The 20,438-nt window shown below is 36.5% G+C and overlaps 1 protein-coding gene and 1 long non-coding RNA gene across 3 annotated transcripts in view; one reads left to right on the top strand and one right to left on the bottom strand.

Moving 5' to 3' along the window:
- RBP1 (retinol binding protein 1) overlaps positions 1–13,421 on the top strand; it is a 33,910-nt gene extending 20,489 nt beyond the window's left edge. The window contains exons 3-4 of the mRNA XM_074301661.1: positions 12,359–12,460; positions 13,146–13,421. Coding sequence (XP_074157762.1) covers positions 12,359–12,460; positions 13,146–13,199 — 156 coding nt within the window. The 3' untranslated portion in view covers positions 13,200–13,421. The remainder of the gene's footprint in view (positions 1–12,358; positions 12,461–13,145) is intronic.
- The window catches only part of LOC141561718 (uncharacterized), a 77,713-nt gene extending 58,265 nt beyond the window's left edge, over positions 1–19,448 (bottom strand). For both annotated transcript variants that reach the window (XR_012488136.1, XR_012488135.1), the window contains exon 1: positions 19,296–19,448. This is a non-coding gene — a long non-coding RNA (uncharacterized LOC141561718). The remainder of the gene's footprint in view (positions 1–19,295) is intronic.
- Between the last annotated feature and the right edge of the window lie 990 nt (positions 19,449–20,438).

Here is a 20,438-nt window from a genome sequence, read left to right as displayed (position 1 = left end):
CTTTGACTATTTCCATTATAAAAAGCCATCAGCATTAGGAGAGATAGAAGTTGCTGATCATAGTTTGAAGGAAGAAAATGAAATGTTCTTTCTTTTAAAGTGAAGAAGCCAACTGAAATTCATAGGTGTAGAATAGGATATACAATAAATAAAATTCCAACACAGCAGTGTGAATGATAAATGTTGGACTATTCAAGTTTGGCACTGGTATCAAAATATTACAATAACTAGACAACTAGTACTTCAAGAATTTACAAGGGAAATGGACAGAAATTATAAGACTTGCAATATGCAGAAGTTTGGAGACTATCTTATCAATGAGGCTGCATACCATCAAAGAACTCTTAAATTTCTCTAGTCACGATCTCCTATCATTCTCTTTATGCCTTATTAGTCCCCAAATTTTTTATCTTTATTGATAAAGTAGGGACTATTGTCCCTACTCTGTTCATGCTGTACATCTTTATCAAGCAAGAACCCTTAATTAACCAATTAAATCCCACAAACCACTCAATTTTCAAATTATTTGCTCCCTTGTCCTTATACGAATACTTTCTAAGTGCCAACTTTAATTAGTGGAGTGCTCTTACAACCCACTTTCTTTCCTGTCTTCATATGAATCTAACAGAGCTTTAGGAAAATCATACAACTATGCTGACTATGTATCTGATTATCTCAACTGGACCCTCATTATAGCAAGGCATCCTTTTTACTTCTCCATGAATGATTATCTGTTCTATTTACCACAACAACTTTTCCAAACTTTCTCTTCTTAAGACTTAAAGCATTGTTTCTTCTTACCCTTTAGCTAAGGTCTTCACTTAATACTTTATGGGAAAAAAGTTGGAACCATTCACTAAGAGCTCCCCTTATCCCTTCTACATTTCACAGACTCTTGACATCATCAAAACCCATCTCTCATGACTTCTTTTTTTTCTTTTTTTGTTCAGGCAATTGCCCAGGGTCACACAGCTAGGAAGTGTTAAGTGTCTGAAGCTAGATTTGATTCAGGTCCTCCTGACTTCAGGGCTAGTTCTCTATTCACTGCACCATCTAGCTGCCCCCAATGACTTCTTAAAGATCCTTTTAGCTCTAGGATGCCATGACGTTAACTTATATAATTAAAAAGCTCTAAAATTCCCCCCCCAAAAAAAAAAGACTTTATTCCTCTCTTGGTTTTCTATATTTAGTAGAGGTGACAATTTGTATGTTAAATGTGTTCAATGTCCCTAAGATTTGAAGGATCACTTGGAAACTTTATGATGTATTATAGCAGTTGTTAATGGTTGTTACAAAGTCCTCTTCCTATATCTCAAAACTATAGTTCTTTTTATTTGAACACAAGAAATTCCCTCTTCCCTGGTTCAAGATGAAACGTGATGTTCCTTTAAACATGGCCCTGCTCTCCCAAGAGAATAAAAGGCTTTAAAAAAATCTTCTGCCTCTACTAAAATCAAACATGGAACAATGCCTGGAGGTAGTAAGCCAGCTAAGCTAAATTACATTCTAAGATTAATAGTAGCTATCTGTTGGGAGCCTCTAAACAAATATTCTAGTTAAACAAAGACTAATTAAGTTTCTCATGGAAGGCAAAGTCTCAGTGATCTCTGTCTCAAGGCTTGGTAGACTCTGTGCAGAATCCCTTTCTGAATCTCTAAAATTTAAGAAAAAAAAGGGCCCATGGCCATATTGGAATTTTCCCCCAGCCTAGATAAGTAAGTTCAATCAGATTCCCCTCCTCCCAAAAAAGGGAGTCCAGAAGACACTTCACATTTAAATGAGATTGTGCCAGTGAAACTGCATATGCATTTTTTTTTCTCAATTTACCTTTCAATCCTATAGGACCAGAGTGCAACATAATCAACTCAAAAATATTTCTGAAGTATTGTCTATAACAAAACTCATTAAATGCTGTCTGTTATAAAAATAGCACTGGAAATGTAGAAAGGGGAACCTAGGTTTAGATCTTGTCTCTATTATTTACTACCTTTGTGACCTTAAGAAGATTAAGTTACCTCTCTTGGCCTACTTAGTCCATAGGTTTCCTTCTCAGACACTATGATTTGTCTAGACCTTGTTACTATTCCTGTAGCTTACCCTTTCTCTCTCCTTACATTGCCACTATTCTGGTCGAATCCCTCACTATCCTTTTCTTGGAGTATAGTAATAGGCTCCTAATTGGTCTTCTTGCCTCCAGTCTGCTCTCCATTCATCATCCACACAACTACTGTAACGATATTCCTCAGTCTGACCCTTTTCACTCCTCTACTCAAAAGCCTTCAGTAGCTCCTTATTGCTTCTGGAACAAAAGACAGATTCCTTCCTTGGCCTTCAGGATCCTTGATGATCTAGCAGCAATCTGTCTTTGAAACCTTATTTCACATTATGTAAGTCCCTATACACACTCTGTGTTCCAGCCAAATTGGGCTACTAACTGCTTCCCCAACTCACTATTCTTACTCCTGCCTTTATGCATTTGTATATTTTCTACCATATCTAGCCCCCCTCCTTTTCTTTCTTTATTTCTCACAATCCTTATCTTCAAGGCTTAGCTCTACCATAGCCTCCTGAGAAGACTTCCTGACTTACTCTTCAAAGCACTTTTTATTTTCATAGTCATTTACTTGTCATACCTAATCTCATATAATATGTAAGCTCCTTGAAGGCGAGTACTATTTCACTTTCATTTTTGTATCTGTAAACCCTAGTATTCTTCTTTGCAGAAAGTGAGCAATTTAATAAGTATATGATCAATTAAGCCTCCTTAAATATGGAACCAAGAGACTGTGTCCCCAAAAGACTTCCAGGAAGAATAGTACCTGGTAAGAATTATAATCCTCTCTGTTATTAAGACCTCTCTCTTTAGTCATTGCTATGAGAGGTACCTAATTACGTTGCCTTCTAAATTTTTTTTAATGGTGTAATTTCATACATTCGGGTCATATATCCATTTTGTTCTTGTAATATATGTCTGTATATGTGTTCTATATGTGTTAACAAAGAACAAAGCCCTGGGAGAATGAAATATGAAGCAATTAGATTGCAGTAATAGAAGGAGTAGGCAAAAAGTGGTGGAGAAATTTGGAAAGGAGAGGATTGCAGTTGGATAGAGTACCACAGTATGGAGGTTCTACTCACTCAGGATAGTTGATTGAATGATAAAGTGGAGGTCACAGAAGGGCTGAAGATAGGACCTAAAGGAGAGCTCTTTGGGTGACCACAGGGTCTTTTAGCAACTAGCCTTATCCTTCTCACTGACCTCATCCTTACATATAGCCCCACTTGGGACATAAGAAATGGAAGCCATTTCTTTTTCTCTGCTTATTTCCACTATAGAGAATGTTTTCTTTTTGCCCCCTATTTCCCCTCAGGTTATCTAGCTTCCAGCTCCCTTTTATGTTTTTTTTTTCCCAATCCTTTATAAAGATTATTTTTTACTAATGCATTGGTTATTGTTTATTTTTTTAATGCCATAATCATGTCTCTTTTTTCCTTGAAATTAAAAAAAAAGTTAAGTTAAAAATTGCTAGCAAAGCAAATGTACCCCCTATTTATTATATACTCTATTCATAATCTCTCTCCTTTTTATAAAGAATATGAGGAGCATTTTTCCCATTTTCCCTTATTCCCTTCCCAAAGGCAGTGGTATCATTCACTTTGGTATTTTAAAAGGGGGATTACAAAGCATCACATGACAAATTTTACAAACCTTGAAGTTCTTACAGGTAATATAATACTACAGGACAATTAAAAAGTACCAAGTCTTGCTGTTTCTGAGCAACCTATTGCATTCCCATCTTGGATTTTAGACCTTGCTCTTTTTCTGAGGCCATATTAATGCTTTGGATGTTCTTCATCCTCTCCTTCTATCCTCTCTATTTATTCTTGGTTGGTCCATCTAAAGAATGTTCCTGTAGTTGAATTACGATAGTTAACTCTGCAATTGGTGGCAAAATTATTTATTCTACACATTATTCTAGACTAACATTAAGGCATGCCATGAGTGTAGACCTTAATGATGCCTCTAGTTTAGTCCCCTAATGTGGTTACCATAATAGACTCTCCCACACTCCCAATCTGATGTTGTAATGGCCCATTTCTTATTCTACTCTGAGCTAAGCTTACCAATAGACTTTGAAGTCAATGGATATTGTTCACTTGATCTTGCTCTCATATATGATTTCTAATCACTTCCTTGCCTCAAGATACTGCAGTTTGCTTGTGTTTTGATTCCTCCTCGTAGAGTCAGATCCTTCACGCTACATTATTTTTTAAATGTGTGTAGTATGCATCAATTACATCACTTATTTTCCTTTTCTCATAATCTTACAAGATCCATATTCTCGTAGAATCTTAAAGATTGTATAGTCCATAGTTCTCATTTTATCAATGAATAAACTGAGATCCAAAGAAGAAGCAGTTTGCCCAAGGTTTACATAATTAGTGGTAGATATCTTCCTGATTAAAAGCAATAGGAGGAATTAAAATTAAGTAAATACTCAAGTTCCCTTCAACACCTATGATTCTCTTATTTCTACCTTTAGTAATAGAAAAAGTACTGGGTTAAGTCAGAAGCTTTAAGTTAGGGCCTAAACTCTACCACTTGCTAGATCTCAATCTCTGTGAGCCCATGCTTCATCATCTATAAGATGAAAGGTAATCTAGATCAAAGCTTCTTAAACTGTGGATTGGGGCCCCATCCATACTGGGTCATGTAACCGAATGTGGGGGTCATGGAAAATTTGGCAACAGCAAAAGATTTCTAAAAGAAGTGACCAAAAAATCAATTCAAAATCAAATGGATAATAAATCTGAGGTGTTTCTAGCAGTGCTTGCCTGTGTTGCATTTCACTTCACTGCAGCCTTGGCTCTGAACATACAACATGTGTACTTTGTACTATATATGCTTGAATGCTGCCAGAAATGCTTTGGCCCAGAGGTGAGATGGGGTCATATAAAAATTCTTTGGGCTAAAAGAAGTCATGAGTGGAAAAAGTTTAAGTAGCCCTAATCTAGATGAACTCTCATATTCATTTTTTGCTCTAATAATCTGAGAAAATGTGTACAGAAATATATCTTTGTTGAAATAAGAGTAATCAATTAGCAAATTCATACTGCTAATATTTTGATTCCCAAAATTGAGTATTTATATAAAAAATTGATTCTGGCCATTGATAAATGAAAGTATTTGTATTCTTATAAGCAAGGTTCATATAATTCAGTAAATATGCATGTATTGAAAATGATATCAAGGCAAAATATCTTAATTTATAAAATTAGTCCATAGAATAAAAGTATAAGTGTAAGATCAGTTCATGAATTAGCTGATTATTCTTAGTCATTAGTCTTTCTTTGTCCCTTCCAAGTTTAATGTGTAATCTTTCTTACAAAATGGTTTAATTTAGCCACTGTCAATTCTATCAATACTTTTTTTTAAAAACTCAATTTAATTCAACAAATATTGGTTAAGCATAGACTCTATGCAGATCACCTACCAATCACTGAACTAGGCACTGAAGAAAGTAGAAAATTTGCTAAGACATAGATAGCCCTTGAAACTTAGTCTGATACAAAGAGAAAATGTAAAGCCAGATAACAATGCAGTGGTTTCCAAAGTGTTGTTGGTTCAGAGAATCCTGGGTGTCTTAGACCCTTTCAGAGGCTCTATAAATTCAAAATTAGTTTTTAATTTCAACTATGGTAAATACCTAAAAATGTAACTCATAAATACAAACTCTTTGGAGATATCCTCAATAATTTTTAATAGTATAAAGAAATAGAGAACAAAAGTTTGAGAACCACTGATTTATAGTATTACTTGATAAATATGAAAAGAAAATGCTACATGAAGTCCAAAGGAAAGATCACCATCAACTAGGGCATCCAGGAAGGCTTTGGGAAAAACATAATGTTTAAGATGTGGGTTATTGTTGTTAATTTGATTTTTTTTTTAAATGGTAGAAGAATAAGAGAGAGTCATTTAATACTTTTTTGCCCACTTCTTTGATAAATAGTGCACATTTGTGAGGTGTCTTGGATGATCCTGAAAGAATTCTTCCATGATTGAGAATCATGGTGAGAAGACAAAGTAGACAATTCATAGGCCAAAATGAAATCCTCCTTAGTATTTTCTAGTCAGTGAAAAATCTGCTCATTCCATGGTCTATATTTCTGTATGCTTTAATCCAGTCAGTAGAGGGCAGTAGCTGATCCAAAGATCCAATACTTTTTTGGACCAAAGTTCTAAATCATGGATAAGTCATTTTAAAAAAACAAACAAACAAAATATTACAATGATAGACTACTGAATAGACTTTACAATTTCATCATGTCAGAATTGCATAGGGCTAGAGATCACCAAGTCCAATCCTCTTATTTTACAAATGAGAAAATTAAGGGTCAAGGAATGAAAATGACTTGGCCAAGAACGAAAATGATTTGGCTTTTCTTGGAAGGAAGGAAGGAAAGAAGGAAGGAAGGAAGAAAGGGAGGAAGGGAGGGAGGGATCGAGTGAGGGAGGAAGAAGGGAGGGAGAGAGTGAGGGAGGAAGAAGGGAGAATCAGAAAGAAAAAGGAGAGGGTGATAAAGGGAAGAAAAAAGGGAAAGGAAGTAGAGCAGAAGAGAAGGAAAGAAGGACAAGAAAAAAAAGAGGGAGAAAAGAAAAGACAGGAAGAGAAAGAAGGAAAAAAGAGTGAAAGGAGGGAGGAGAAAAGAAAGGGAGAAATCGAGAAAAAAAAGTTTTGAAGGGAGCAAAAAGAGGAGAGAAGGAAGAAGGGAGAAAAGAGAAGGAGGAAAGGAGAATGTTCATAGGACTTAGCACCTGAACTGACCTTTGAGGGAAGCTGGGGATTTTAAGAGGTGGAGATGAGGAATTTCCAGAGTGAGAGGCATTTTGTAAGATGGCACAGACATGACAGATTTGAGAGGGGATAAAAGTTTGGAGAATGGCTATAATAAGTTGTTTTGGCTGAAGCATATAATGCATGAAGGGGAGTAATGTCAAATAAGTCAGAAAAGCTAAGCTTAAACCAGTTTGTGGAGGGCTTTAAATGCCAGGCTGAGGAGTTTATGTTTTATTGTAGAAGCCATAGAAAATCATTAAAGATTTTAAGTTTAAGATTAATGTCATATCTCTATTTTAGGAAGATATAATTTTGGCAGCTGCATGAAGGAGTTATTGGAGAAGAAAGAAACTGGAGGCAGGGATAATAATGATAAGGCTATCATCCAGGCAAGAAGTAGTGAGGGCCTGATCTATGACTGTCTACAAAAGAAATAATGTAGGGATAAAGTGGCAGACTTAGGACTATAACCCAGGTCCTTTGATTTCAAACTCAGTGATCTTTTTTTATCATACTTGATGGCTACAGCAAGCGTTCCAGGTAGACAAACAGGTGTCTATTTCTCAAATTTTTCTCCTCCTTATAAATAAAAAATAGCAAGAATGCTGGTTTTGATATCAAAGATTATGGGTTCAAATCTCATCTCTCCCACTTAGAAATTCATTTCCCTTGTCTGGGTCTTACCTTTCTCATCTATAAAATGAAGGGATTCTTGTAGAAGTCTGCTCTTGTTCCTTCCTGAGCATATGATCCTCTAGACCAAGGATTCCTAATCTGGGGACCATGAGCTTGTGTGTCTGTGTGTGTGTGTGTGCACATATTATGTATGTGTATGTGTCCATGTTATATGTATGTGTATGTGTGTGTTTAAATATAAACAGGCAGGTGGTGCAGTGGATAGAACTTTGGACTTGGAATCAAGAAGACTTTTTCTCCTGAGTTCAAATCTGACCTCAAACACTTACTAGCTGTATGACTCTATTCAAGTCACTTAACTCTCTGTGCCTTAATTCTTCATCTTCTAAATGAACTGGAGAAGGAAATGGCAAAACACTCCAGTATTTTTGTCAAGAAAACCCTCAAATGGGGTCACAAAGAATCTGATTGACATAACTAAACAATATATGTAAACTATATATACATTATTCCCCTTCATGTAATAAATATATGTGTGTATATATATACATATGCATACATATTTTAAGAACTGTATTTCCTTATAATTGGTTTCTTTTAATCACTACCACTTAACACTTCCTAGCTGTGTGACCCTGGGCAAGTCACTTAACCCCAGCCTCAAAAAAGCTTCAGAAACTTACTAGCTGTGTGACCCTAGGCAGGTCACTTAACCCTACTTGCCTCAGTTTCCTCATCTGAAAAATGAATTGGAGAAGGAAATGGAAAAACCATACCAGTATCTTCACCAAGAAAACCCCAAACTGGGTCAAAAAGGAAAGAACATGACTGAAAAACAACACCACAAAAATCAGAGGAAACAGGATAGTATTTTTACTACTTTTGCTGTTTTGTCCAAGGTTAAAAATTAGGAAGCAGAAAAAAAAATTTTTTTTTTTGAGGCTGGGGTTAAGTGACTTGCCCAGGGTCACACAGCTAGGAAGTGTTAAGTGTCTGAAACCAGATTTGAACTCAGATCCTCCTGAATTCAGGGCTGGTGCTCTATCCACTGTGCCACCTAGCTGCCCCAGAAAAAAAATTTTAAATAGTTTATTTTAATTTTGAACTTAAATATCATATAAGATTAGTAGTTCCATATATATAACAGAATACAAAAACAGGATTATATGTGAAACTGTGACTCTCTGTTATGTAGAGCTTTTTTTTTTCCTAATTATATAATAAATTCAATATTTACTTTCCAAAGATTCCTATTCATCTGTGGTTCCTTTTAGACTTCCTTTTGTTCTGTTCAGTGCATTTAAACCTGGTTCAATAACCTCTGGGTTGGGTTTTTTTGGGGTTAAGAGTGGGGGAAAGTTTAAAGTTCTTCCTAGCCCTGTATTTTCCCTAAGCCATCAGAAAAATGCAAAAGAATATCCCTATTCAAATATTCTCATATTAAATATGCATAGTTAAGCAAAATAAATTCTCACACTGACCAAGTCCAAAAATGTATACCACAGTATTTTAGAATTGGAAAAGAAGTCTCCAGCTATTTACTCCAATACACCCAAAAGGATTATCTTCTACAGTGAATCCTATGTTACTTAAAGGGGAATCTACCTCTTTCCAAAACAGCGGATTTCCTACCTTCCTCCCTTTGCTCCCTTTGCTTCCCTTCCTTTCCTTCCTTCCTTCCTTCCTTCCTTCCTTCCTTCCTTCCTTCCTTCCTTCCTTCCTTCCTTCCTTCCTTCCTTCCTTCTTTCCTTCCTTCCTTCCTTCCTTCTTTCCTTCCTTCCTTCCTTCTTTCCTTCCTTCCTTCCTTCCTTCCTTCCTTCCTTCCTTCCTTCCTTCCTTCCTTCCTTCCTTCCTTCCTTCCTTCCTTCCTTCCTTCCTTCCTTCCTTCCTTCCTTCTTTCCTTCCTTCCTTCCTTCCTTCCTTCCTTCCTTCCTTCCTTCCTTCCTTCCTTCCTTCCTTCCTTCCTTCCTTCCTTCCATCCTTCCTTCCTTCTTTCCTTCCTTCCTTCCTTCCTTCCTTCTTTCCTTCCTTCCTTCCTTCCTTCCTTCCTTCCTTCCTTCCTTCCTTCCTTCCTTCCTTCCTTCCATCCTTCCTTCCTTCCTTCCTTCCTTCTTTCCTTCCTTCCTTCCTTCCTTCCTTCTTTCCTTCCTTCCTTCCTTCCTTCCTTCCATCCTTCCTTCCTTCCTTCCTTCCTTCTTTCCTTCCTTCTTTCCTTCCTTCCTTCCTTCTTTCCTTCCTTCCTTCCTTCCTTCCTTCCTTCCTTCTTTCCTTCCTTCCTTCCTTCCATCCTTCCTTCCTTCCTTCCTTCCTTCCTTCTTTCCTTCCTTCTTTCCTTCCTTCCTTCCTTCTTTCCTTCCTTCCTTCCTTCTTTCCTTCCTTCCTTCCTTCCTTCCATCCTTCCTTCCTTCCTTCCTTCCATCCTTCCTTCCTTCTTTCCTTCCTTCCTTCCTTCCTTCCTTCTTTCCTTCCTTCCTTCCTTCCTTCCTTCCTTCCTTCCTTCCTTCCTTCCTTCCTTCCTTCCTTCCATCCTTCCTTCCTTCCTTCCTTCCTTCTTTCCTTCCTTCTTTCCTTCCTTCCTTCCTTCCTTCCTTCCTTCCTTCCTTCCATCCTTCCTTCCTTCCTTCCTTCCTTCCTTCTTTCCTTCCTTCTTTCCTTCCTTCCTTCCTTCTTTCCTTCCTTCCTTCCTTCCTTCTTTCCTTCCTTCCTTCCTTCTTTCCTTCCTTCCTTCCTTCCTTCCTTCCTTCCTTCCTTCCTTCCTTCCTTCTTTCCTCCTTCCTTCCTTCCTTCCTTCCTTCCTTCCTTCCTTCCTTCCTTCCATCCTTCCTTCCTTCCTTCCTTCCATCCTTCCTTCCTTCCTTCCTTCCTTCTTTCCTTCCTTCCTTCCTTCCTTCCTTCTTTTCTTCCTTCCTTCCTTCCTTCCTTCCTTCCTTCCTTCCTTCCTTCCTTCCTTCTTTTCTTCCTTCCTTCCTTCCTTCCTTCCTTCCTTCCTTCCTTCTTTCCTCCTTCCTTCCTTCCTTCCTTCCTTCCTTCCTTCCTTCCTTCCTTCCTTCCTTCCTTCCTTCCTTCCTTCCTTCCTTCCTTCCTTCCTTCCATCCCTCCTTCCTTCCATCCTTCCTTCCTTTCCTCTTTCCTCCTTCTTTTCTTTCTTCTTTCCTCCCTTCTTTCTCAACTCTGTTGAACATGCCATCTTGTGCTTTTATCAGAGCCAAGGTACCACACACACACACACATCCCAGTGTCACCTTCAGGAGATCTGATAAGTCACATCAACTGATGCCCTTAGGAGTTTAGACCTTTCCATCTGCCCTTCTAGTGAACTTTATTTTATGTGCTGTCTTTCCCAATTAGAATATGAATCCTTGAGAACATAACAGAAACTACCTGACTTTTTCTACTTGTATCCTAAGCTCTATAGCACTTGGCATATAGTAAATGCTTCATGAATGTTTATTCAGTCATTCAGTTTGACATTGAACCATTAACTACTCTGAGTTCAGCTGTTCAAACAGTTCTAAATCCATCTAACTATAGTATTTCATTCTTGTCTAGTTCACATCAACCGATCAATTCTTGAGAATAGTGTAAAATACTTTATTAAAAGCTTTTCTAAAATCTAAACAAGCTATATTTGGAGCATTACCATAAGTTACCATGTTAGTAGCCCTATTTTAAAAAAAGATGGGATGGTGGTGGTGGTAGATAAGACTCTCAGGGGAAAATGTGAAAATTCTCTGCTGCTCAAACATCGCTCAAACTTATCTCTTGTTTACTTCTGTTGTTGCTGTTGTCTAGTCATGTACAACTCTTCATAAACCTTTGTGGGGTTTTCTTATCAAATATACTGGAGTGATTTGCCATTTCCTTCTCCTGCTCATTTTACAGATGAGGAAACTTTGACAAAAAGGATCACACAGCTAGGAGATTTCAGAGGTCAGATTTGAACTCACTAAAATGAGTCTTCCTGGTTCCAGGCACAGTTTTCTATCCATTGTACCTCTTGCTTCTGTTACATCCCTCTAATTAAATTGGACTTATCACCATTCCCTGAATGTACCTTCTATTTTGTGGCCACTTTAGTTGGCATTGAAATACCCATCCCTCTCTTTTCCACTTATCGAAATCCTGTCCCTCCTTCAGGTCCCAGCTACAATGCCCCCTTCTCCATGAAGTCTTCTCTTTCTTTAAACTGGAAGTGATCTTTTTTTACTCTAAATTCTCATGATATTCTATTATTACTTCCTATTATGCATTTATTAAATATGTTGTATCCTTGTTGCTCTTCATCATTCCTTAAAGCTACTTGTAAACATGTATTAGCTCCTTTCCTTGACTGGAAGTAACTTAAGTATTTGCCCTGCTTGTCTCTGAATCCCCATTGCCGTTTGGTGTCCAACATAGTATTTTACACTTAGGTACTGAATGAATGCTAAACAAAGTGACTAAAGGTGAACTCTGGCAACCATGCAGGAAAAATACAAATAGCCTTAACACTAATTGACTGTTTATTCACACACACACACCCTCCTGCTAATGCTAATACTAAAGTTTGGAAATTCTTCTTTGACCCCTGATACTTCTATTTCCTCAGCTTTTGAATATCATCAGGTAGTCAACCTCCAGCAGTAAGAACTTGTTTTGGGTTTTTTTTTTTCCTATTGCTAAATTTTTTAAATGAAATTTTTAGAGCACTTCCTATTTTTTTTTTTTGTTAGTGATTTAGACTTTTTAATTAGGAAGGGCAATTAGAATGGCCACTGTGTTCTTGCTACAGAATCCTTTAATGAAGTTGATTTTAGCTGTAGATAAAAGGGACACTTGAACCACAGTATGGCTCTGTCCTTTCTATTCACCCCCACTTATTCATTGTGTTTGTTTGGCAGACCAAGGTGAGCTGGGAAGGTGACAAACTCCAGTGTGTGCAGAAAGGTGAGAAGGAAGGCCGAGGATGGACACAATGGATTGAAGGCAACGAACTGCATCTGGTATGTTCCTGAAGCACAGGCTAAGTAACTGCCCTTTGTTCCATTTTGTTTTTTCTTCCCACAATAGCAGTTGTCAAGTTGTTGCAAGTGTATGGACAGGATAGAATGGGGAAAAATCAAACATTTTGTCTCTAAAGTAGGGAACCCAGGCAGGTAACAGATAAATTACATTAACTTTACTTTCAACTTCATTATGTTCACTTTATGTATTCTGAAATACATAGACTTGTGTTCTGTAATGGAATTTTAGTTAATCCAAGTGTGTTCAGTGTCAGAGGCCAGGTTGTATGGCTCCCTAGCTGACATATTAATGATTACTGTGTAATGCAAACTAAAATTAGCACAGCTTGAATTTCAGAGGGCAAAGAGCTGAGATTGCATCAGGGGGAGAAAAAGGCTTTTTTCTCCTTGTCTTATAAGGTCTATCTCACTGGGCATAGAACACAAGGCCCACAAAGCTGGGGATTCTTTTTTTGTTTGTTTATTAAAAAAATAATAAAATAAAATAAAATTTTAAAAAAAGGGAAAGAGCACTGGTCTTGGAAGTGGAAATCTCAGTTTAATTACTTAATTACATAAAACTGAGAACACATCACTTCATTTCCTGAGCCTCAGTTGTAAAATGGGAACAATTAAAAAATAACAATAACAATAATGGCATTTATGCATCCTATTTGCTTTCCAGGAAATGAGAGTACAAGGTGTTGTATGCAAGCAAGTCTTCAAGAAGGTACAGTGAACTTTGCATCCAGAAGAAGGGCGGAATTGAAATGTCCACCTGACCCCCATCACTTCCTGCTGTTAGAAGGCCAGGAATTCCTGACTACTTAGAGAGCCTAACCATCCTAATGCACTTGTCATCAGAGTCTATCCCCTTGATCTTTTTCATATTTTCTTTATTAAAAAAGAAATCATTACAAATAAACATTTTCATTGCCAGACATTTACACAAAAAAGTGAACACTCTCTTGGATATGGCTTTTTCTTTGTCTTTCAGTCGGTTAATGAACACTGTGTTGTCTGTTATACACCAATCAAGGATATCACTGAGTTTGCAAACTAATGGGGAAGTTTGGAAGAGAGAAGAGTTCAAGAAAGTCAGCTTGAAGATGTTATATTTCTTTCTAGAGCAAGGCTGCTTAAACTTTTTCCACTCGTAACCCCCTTTTTGCTGAGAATTTTTTTCATGATCCTGGGTATATAACTATGAAAATCAAATATTTACTAATAATAAATCATGACAATTACCGGCACATTCAGTTATAAGTCCCTGTATGAGGTTGTAAGCCACAGTTTAAGAAGCTGGGTCTAGAATTAGAAAGAACTTTAAAAATCATGTAGCCCAGTCCCCTTATTTTATTGAGGTGGGGACTAAAGCCCAAATGAGTTAAGATACTTTTTCAAGATCATAAAGGTACTGAGAGTAGGATTTGAATTCAGGTCCTTTAAATCTAAATCTACTATTTTTTTTTTTTATCACATCACACCATTCTTCAAGGAATAGTTTTGAATGAACAAAAACTTAAACCATGGATCTTTACTTTACAAGTTAGTGGTGCAGAAGAAACACGAAGTACTTTTAAAGTTTAGATTAACATGGGCTGGGAAGATTTCATAAATATGAAATAATTTCATTGTAAAAAGATCCTGACCAAATCTCAGGCAAGACTATATTTATAAATATGGAAAATGGGCAGCTGCCTACTTGATTCTTTTTTCCTTCTATTTTTGTTGCTGCTTTTTAGCTGTTCTTTACATTATAGTCATTTCCCCAAACACCCATCCGCACTGGACATTCCCTTGTAACAAAGAAAAAAGATAAGTAAAACTAACTGATAATCTATTTAATCTCACAATACATGCAATATTTCATAATTCTACTAAAATTAGGGATAGTTCATTCTCTGTTCTCTCAAATCAAAATGGTTTATTGCAATTAACATATAATATATAAAGATAATTTTCAACATTCATTTTTGTAAAATTTTGTGCCCCAAATTTTTCTCCCTCCCTTGCCTCTCTCTCCCCAAAACAGCTAGCAATCTGATATAGATTAAATATGTGTTCTCCTTTTAAACATATTTCCATAATTGTCATGTTATGCAAAAAAAATCAGACCAAAAGGAAAAAATGAGAATGATAAATACAAACAAAAAAGATTAAAATCTTATTCTTCGAACCAAATTTAATCTTTATAGTTTTCTCTCTGGATGTTGATGGCATTTTCCATTCCAATAGGAATTGTCATTGAATTGCTGAGAAAAGCTAAGTATACCAAAGTTGATCATTACATAATCTTGCTATTACTGTGTGCAGTGTTTTTCTGGTTCTGCCTGTTTCACTCAGCATTAGTTCTTGTAAGTCTTTCCAGGCTTTTCTGAAAGCTGCCTGCTCATCATTCCCTAACTGAAGGGCATCCACTCAGTTTCCAGTTCCTTGCCACTACAAAAAGGGCTGCCACAAACATTCTCACATATGTGGGTCCATTTCCCTCTTCTATGATCTCTTTGGGATACAGACGCAGTAGTGTATGCTCTCTTTTCTTAAGCTAGAATTACATTCTATTGAATTCATTTCCCACAATTTTCCCAAACCATAGACACTCGCCTTGTTCTAGTAGTTGTAACTGAATATTTTGTTACATAGGAGAACTTTCTGCTACAATCTCTTGGGATATAGAACTGTATCAAAAAGTATAAACAGTTCAGTGATTTTAGTTACATGATTCAAAATTGTTTTTCACAACCATAAACCAATTTAGATTTATAACAATAATATATTCATGTGCCTAACTTCTCACTTTCCTCCAACACTGACTGTTTCTGTTCATTGTCTTTGACCATTTGAGAGGTGTAAGGCAAAAACTCAAAATTGTTTCTATGTGGTTTGTTTTCAACAACACTTAAAATGTTTCTTATTCTTTCATCCAACAAAACAAAACAAAAATTCCTTATCCTAAGGCCTGAAAGCATTTTAATGAGGTCTCATAAAATTGGATTCTGTGTAAGTAGTAACACTCCATGGGAGAGATATCACAGTGATTTAAATTTATCAGTGAGTGATAACAGATCTGAAGTATCATGCAATGAAACCGGCATTCACCTAAGAATCAGAAAACTTGAGTTCAATTCCCCATTTCATATTCCTACTCTTTGGGTGACTTTGGACACTTCCCTGCACTTCAGTTTTTCCAACTATAAAATAGGGATGGAGTGGAGGATGAGGGTTAGTTTTACATGGCTTCTGAGATCCCGAGATCTAGGGGTTTAGATCTCTCTGAGACTAGGTTTTATTGAGGGAATTGAGAGAAGAGGCCACAAGTAAATTATGGCACATGAAGGAGGAAAAAGTAGAAGATATAACCATACAGGGAAGAATAAGTGTAGAAAAAAGAGGCTCAAGGTGACAAGGGATTATGGAGTTGGAGAGTATGGTAGTTACAGGGCTAGAGAAGGAGTTCAGTGAAAGCTATCCCATTCATGTAGGTTAAATGGGGGAAATTGAAATGGCCTAAGGTCTAAGGAGAGGCAAATGGAGCCATGGAGTTGAAGAGAGTATACAAATAAATATACAACAAAGTAAAATGAAGTTGGGAAGAATAGTGTAAATAGAATCTTGAGCCCTGGCTCAAACATACCAGATTTATGGGCCTTAGTTTCCACATCTGCAAAATGAAAGGGATTGGACAGGATCACTTTTTAGGCCCTTTCTAGCTCTACATTCTTAGGAGATCTGAAATGCTCTAAGAAAAGTTGAAAAGTCTTTTATCTGGAGAGATCAAGGTAGACTTCATGGGCAGATGGGCATCTAGCACTTAAGCTGACAGAAACATCCTTAAGGACAGTAAAGATAAAAATAGAAAAAGATGCTTACAGAGTGATATCTAGAGGGACAACCTGGGCAAAGGCACAAAAGCCAGAGATAAGAGATAGGGCTTCAGTTTTCTTATCTTTAAAATAGGAGGGATATAGTGGACAGATATTTAGATAATATAGTGACCCTCAAATTTTTTGGTCTCAGGATCCCTTTACACTCTTAAAAAGTTGTAGAAGACCCCCAAGATATAGGTTATATCCATATTTGTAGTATTAGCAATAGAAATATCAACATTATTATGAAAATAGCTATGACCTAATGGACCTTGGGAAAGTTTTTAGTATCCCCAGAGGGTTCTGGATCACACTGGAAGAACTGAATGATCAGATGATCTCTAAGATTCTTTCCATCTATAGGATCCTATGATTCTGTGATTTTGTTGCTGTTCTACCATGAACCTGAATTTCGGAGAATTACTCCCATGGTTACATGAATCTTCATTTTCCATCTCAATTATAGTAGAATAGACAGAAGATCCTGGAGAACATTTTGATTACTTATTGATCTCAAGGTATATCTCATCTTAGCTTTGCCAAAGAACAAAGAGCTCAAACTAAATCAGTCAAGCTTCATAGGCTGGAACAGGAAAAGATTCCCTTTCATCATAGAGGAAGTACCTCCAAGAGAACCAATTCTCTCTGACCTAGTTGGTTTGTCTTAGGTAAACTCACTAGCCAAATATAAGGATTAGATCTCCCTTCATTCAGATGGTAGAAAGAACATTGATTTTAGGTTTAAATATCTATTTTATTACCTGTGATCTTGAGTAAATCACTTCTCCTACATGAGCCTCAGTTTCCTCAATCTATAAAATTGAATTGGGGGACAGTTAGGTGGTGCAGTGGATAGAGCACTAGCCCAGAATTCAGGAGGACCCGAGTTCAAATCTAATCTTAAACACTTAACACTTCCTAGCTGTGTGACCCTGGGCAAGTCACTTAACCCCACTTGCCTCAGGAAAAAAAATAAAATAAAATTGAGTTGGAGTTGGATTTTGAGCAAGATTATATTTAAGGTCCATTTCAGCCCAACATATATGATTCTATGCTTATAAATGCCAAGGTCCAGCTTTCCTTCTCCTGCTTTAAACCTTTGTCTCTAGTAAGACTTCCCTGTTTCTCAACCCATTGTCAAGACTGAGAAAACAAAACAAAATAAACAAATAAAAAGACTGAGATAACAGATACATAAATGAACTCAAAAACAATAATCTCTTCTTAACTGAGCTGTTTACAACCTTCCTGCTCTCATGTGCTTACATTAATTTTACATCTTCTTTCTAATGGATTAGTTTCTTTAAACATTAGTCTCAAAACTTTTTATAGTGCACCTCTATTAGGAAAGAAATTTTCATCTTATAGTTTTACATATATATATATATTCTTTATAAATTATATCCATATATTTCTATAATAATGATCATATAAATCACAAAACACACAAAAATGGATATTATTTTTTTTAAAAAGGAGATAAAGAAGTAATAAAATTGATCCTAAAATCAATAGGGAGTCACTGGAATAAAATCTGAGATAAATGAGAAACGCATGCCTGTTTATCTAATGTGACTGACTCTCTCTGACCAAGAAATAAAAAAGTGTTTTTGTGTTACAGATAGTCTTACCAGCCATTGCTTCATTCTGGGAGTGGGATGTTAGTATGCTTGATGATGATGTAGAGGTGGGCTATTCCTAAAGTACCTACAGAGCTATTGGTAGCTGGGTAAAGCTAGGTCACTAACTATTCTAAGATAGAAAAGGAGAGTTTGGGTCTTATAACCTCCCCCCACCCTATCCCACAGGAAGGGATAAAGTGGGATAGTGGAACTGTACTGAAGACAGGTCCAATGATTATAATAAGAAGCATGGGATGAGAACCATCTTCTGACCCTACAAGTGATGGTTCATCTCTTGGGGTCATTCCATAGGCCTTCCTAGGAGGACTGGGTCCTAACTTTGGAACTCATTGTCCTAGAATCCAGGGCATGGTAAAATACTCCCCCCACACACACCCTTAAATATATAGAAAATCTAAACAGAACAAGAGACATCATGAAGTACCTGATAGAAAAACCTCCTTGGAGTGACTGGGCTCAAGCCTCTTTTCTAACATATAATAATTATATTGGTCAGGCAATTCTCTAAGATTCTATGGTATCTTGGTAGGAAATGTCTACCAAGGAATTCTTCAAATAAATCACAGATTTGTTAAGAAAAAAAAAATTAATGGGACATTCTTGTGATCAGGGAAGAGGCAGAGTCATATCCCAACTCCATAGAATGAGTGACTCTGAGGAGGTTTGGTAAAACATATGGAAAGTTAATATCAATTCAAGACATTCCACAAAGCAGAACAATACACAGAATCATAGATTTTGAACTTGTAACATTTATCTAATTCAAATTCATTATTGTACAGAGGAATAAACTGAGGATGAGAAAAGTTGAGCTAGTTTCCCAAAATCTTAAGTGACTCATTTATCTGCAATTTAAATCCACATTTTCTGATTTAAATCCTATGCACTTTCCACCACTTGACTCCAAGATTAAGTTGTGGTTGTTTCTTTCTTCATTCTTAAAGAATTCTATGACAATCAGACTAAGATACTGACATGCAAATGAATTCGATTTAAGTGGGGGAGAGCTGTGCAAAGTCACTAGCCTCACTTTCTCCTCCAGAACCATCTGGGTCTGGTGGCAAGATGTAGATCCAGACAACTGGAAATGGTTTTAAATGCAGTAGGATACCTTGGCTTTTTTATAAGAAATGAAACAGAGAATGACGTTTGTTTAACCTGGAAAAAAAAAGAAAAGAAAAGAAAATGTGTGTGTCTCTGTGTATGTATACATACATACATATATATATATGTATGTATGTATAATATATATATGTATGTATATAAGAGGGGACAGAGTTACTCATCAAAACAAAACAACAACAACAACAAAATTCTATTTACCTTCACTCTGAGCCAATCAAGGATCCAAACAATGACCAAATGTTTGAGCAATAAATATCTGGAAGAAAATTGTAGAAAATTCAATCCCTTCTCTTACAGGGATTTTATTTCTCCTAAAGTCACTCAAAATAGCTTTCTGCAACAGTAACCAATAAAAATCAAAATAGAATTTGAGGAAGACAATGGATCATTGTTTCTGAGTGTAGGATGCTTTGGGAGAAAAAGTAGGTTGAAAGGCATTCAGGTAGGAAGTTATTAGGGTGGGGATGAAATGGGTGAGGTCTCTTTAGGGGAAGGTGTAGTTTAAGAACACTTCTTGTGAAATTCTTCAAATCTAATTTCCACCTAGTGCTCTAAAATGAAGCCAATTTATTCTTATAATCTCAAGTACTCTATTTATTTTCTGGCTGCTATCTGCTTTTCATCTGTAGATTAAAAACTTGGGCTCAAGGACAAAGGAGTGGAGAAGGAAGAAAAGAAGACATTGTGAAAGAAGGAAGATTTGGAAGTTGTGAGAGCCAGAAAGTGATCCAAAAAAGAAAAAATTTGGAAAAACTTGCATGATGATTCAAAGAAGGTTGGCTATGGAGTCAGATGGCCTTTGTTCAAATAGTCTTTACCACTTTATGACCTTGAGCTGTAATGCTACTGAAGAAATCTGCAATACTTTTTCTTTTAGAAAATTTTAATGGTTCTTTAAATAGGACAATAACATGAACCACTCAAAAGTGTTGTAATATTTGTAAGAGCTCAAAAAAAAAAATCCACCTTACTTTTAAGTAGTTGTAGTAATAGCAAATTCTAAATTCTTAGTAAAATTACATAATTTTTCTAGGTCTCAATTTTCTTAGCTATAAAACAAGGGCATGGAGCAGCTAGGGGGTGTCATAGTGCACAGAGCACTGGAATGGAAGTCAGTAAGATTTCCTGTGTTCAAATCTGGATTCAGACACTTACTAGCTGTGTGATTCTGGCCCAGTCACTTAGCTATGTTTGTCTCAGTTTCTTCATCTGCAAAATGAGCTGCAAAATCAGCATCTTTGCCAAGAAAAACCCAAATGGGATCACAAAGAGACAGACACAACTGAAGAGAACTGAACAATAATAACAAAATGAAGTTAGAATAAAAGAATCTTTAAGGCT

This window comes from Sminthopsis crassicaudata, chromosome 3 (genome assembly GCF_048593235.1).
Source record: "Sminthopsis crassicaudata isolate SCR6 chromosome 3, ASM4859323v1, whole genome shotgun sequence".
NCBI lineage: Eukaryota > Metazoa > Chordata > Mammalia > Dasyuromorphia > Dasyuridae > Sminthopsis > Sminthopsis crassicaudata.
The sequence above is the reverse complement of the archived record's forward strand: the minus strand, read 5'-3'. Positions and strand labels throughout refer to the sequence as shown.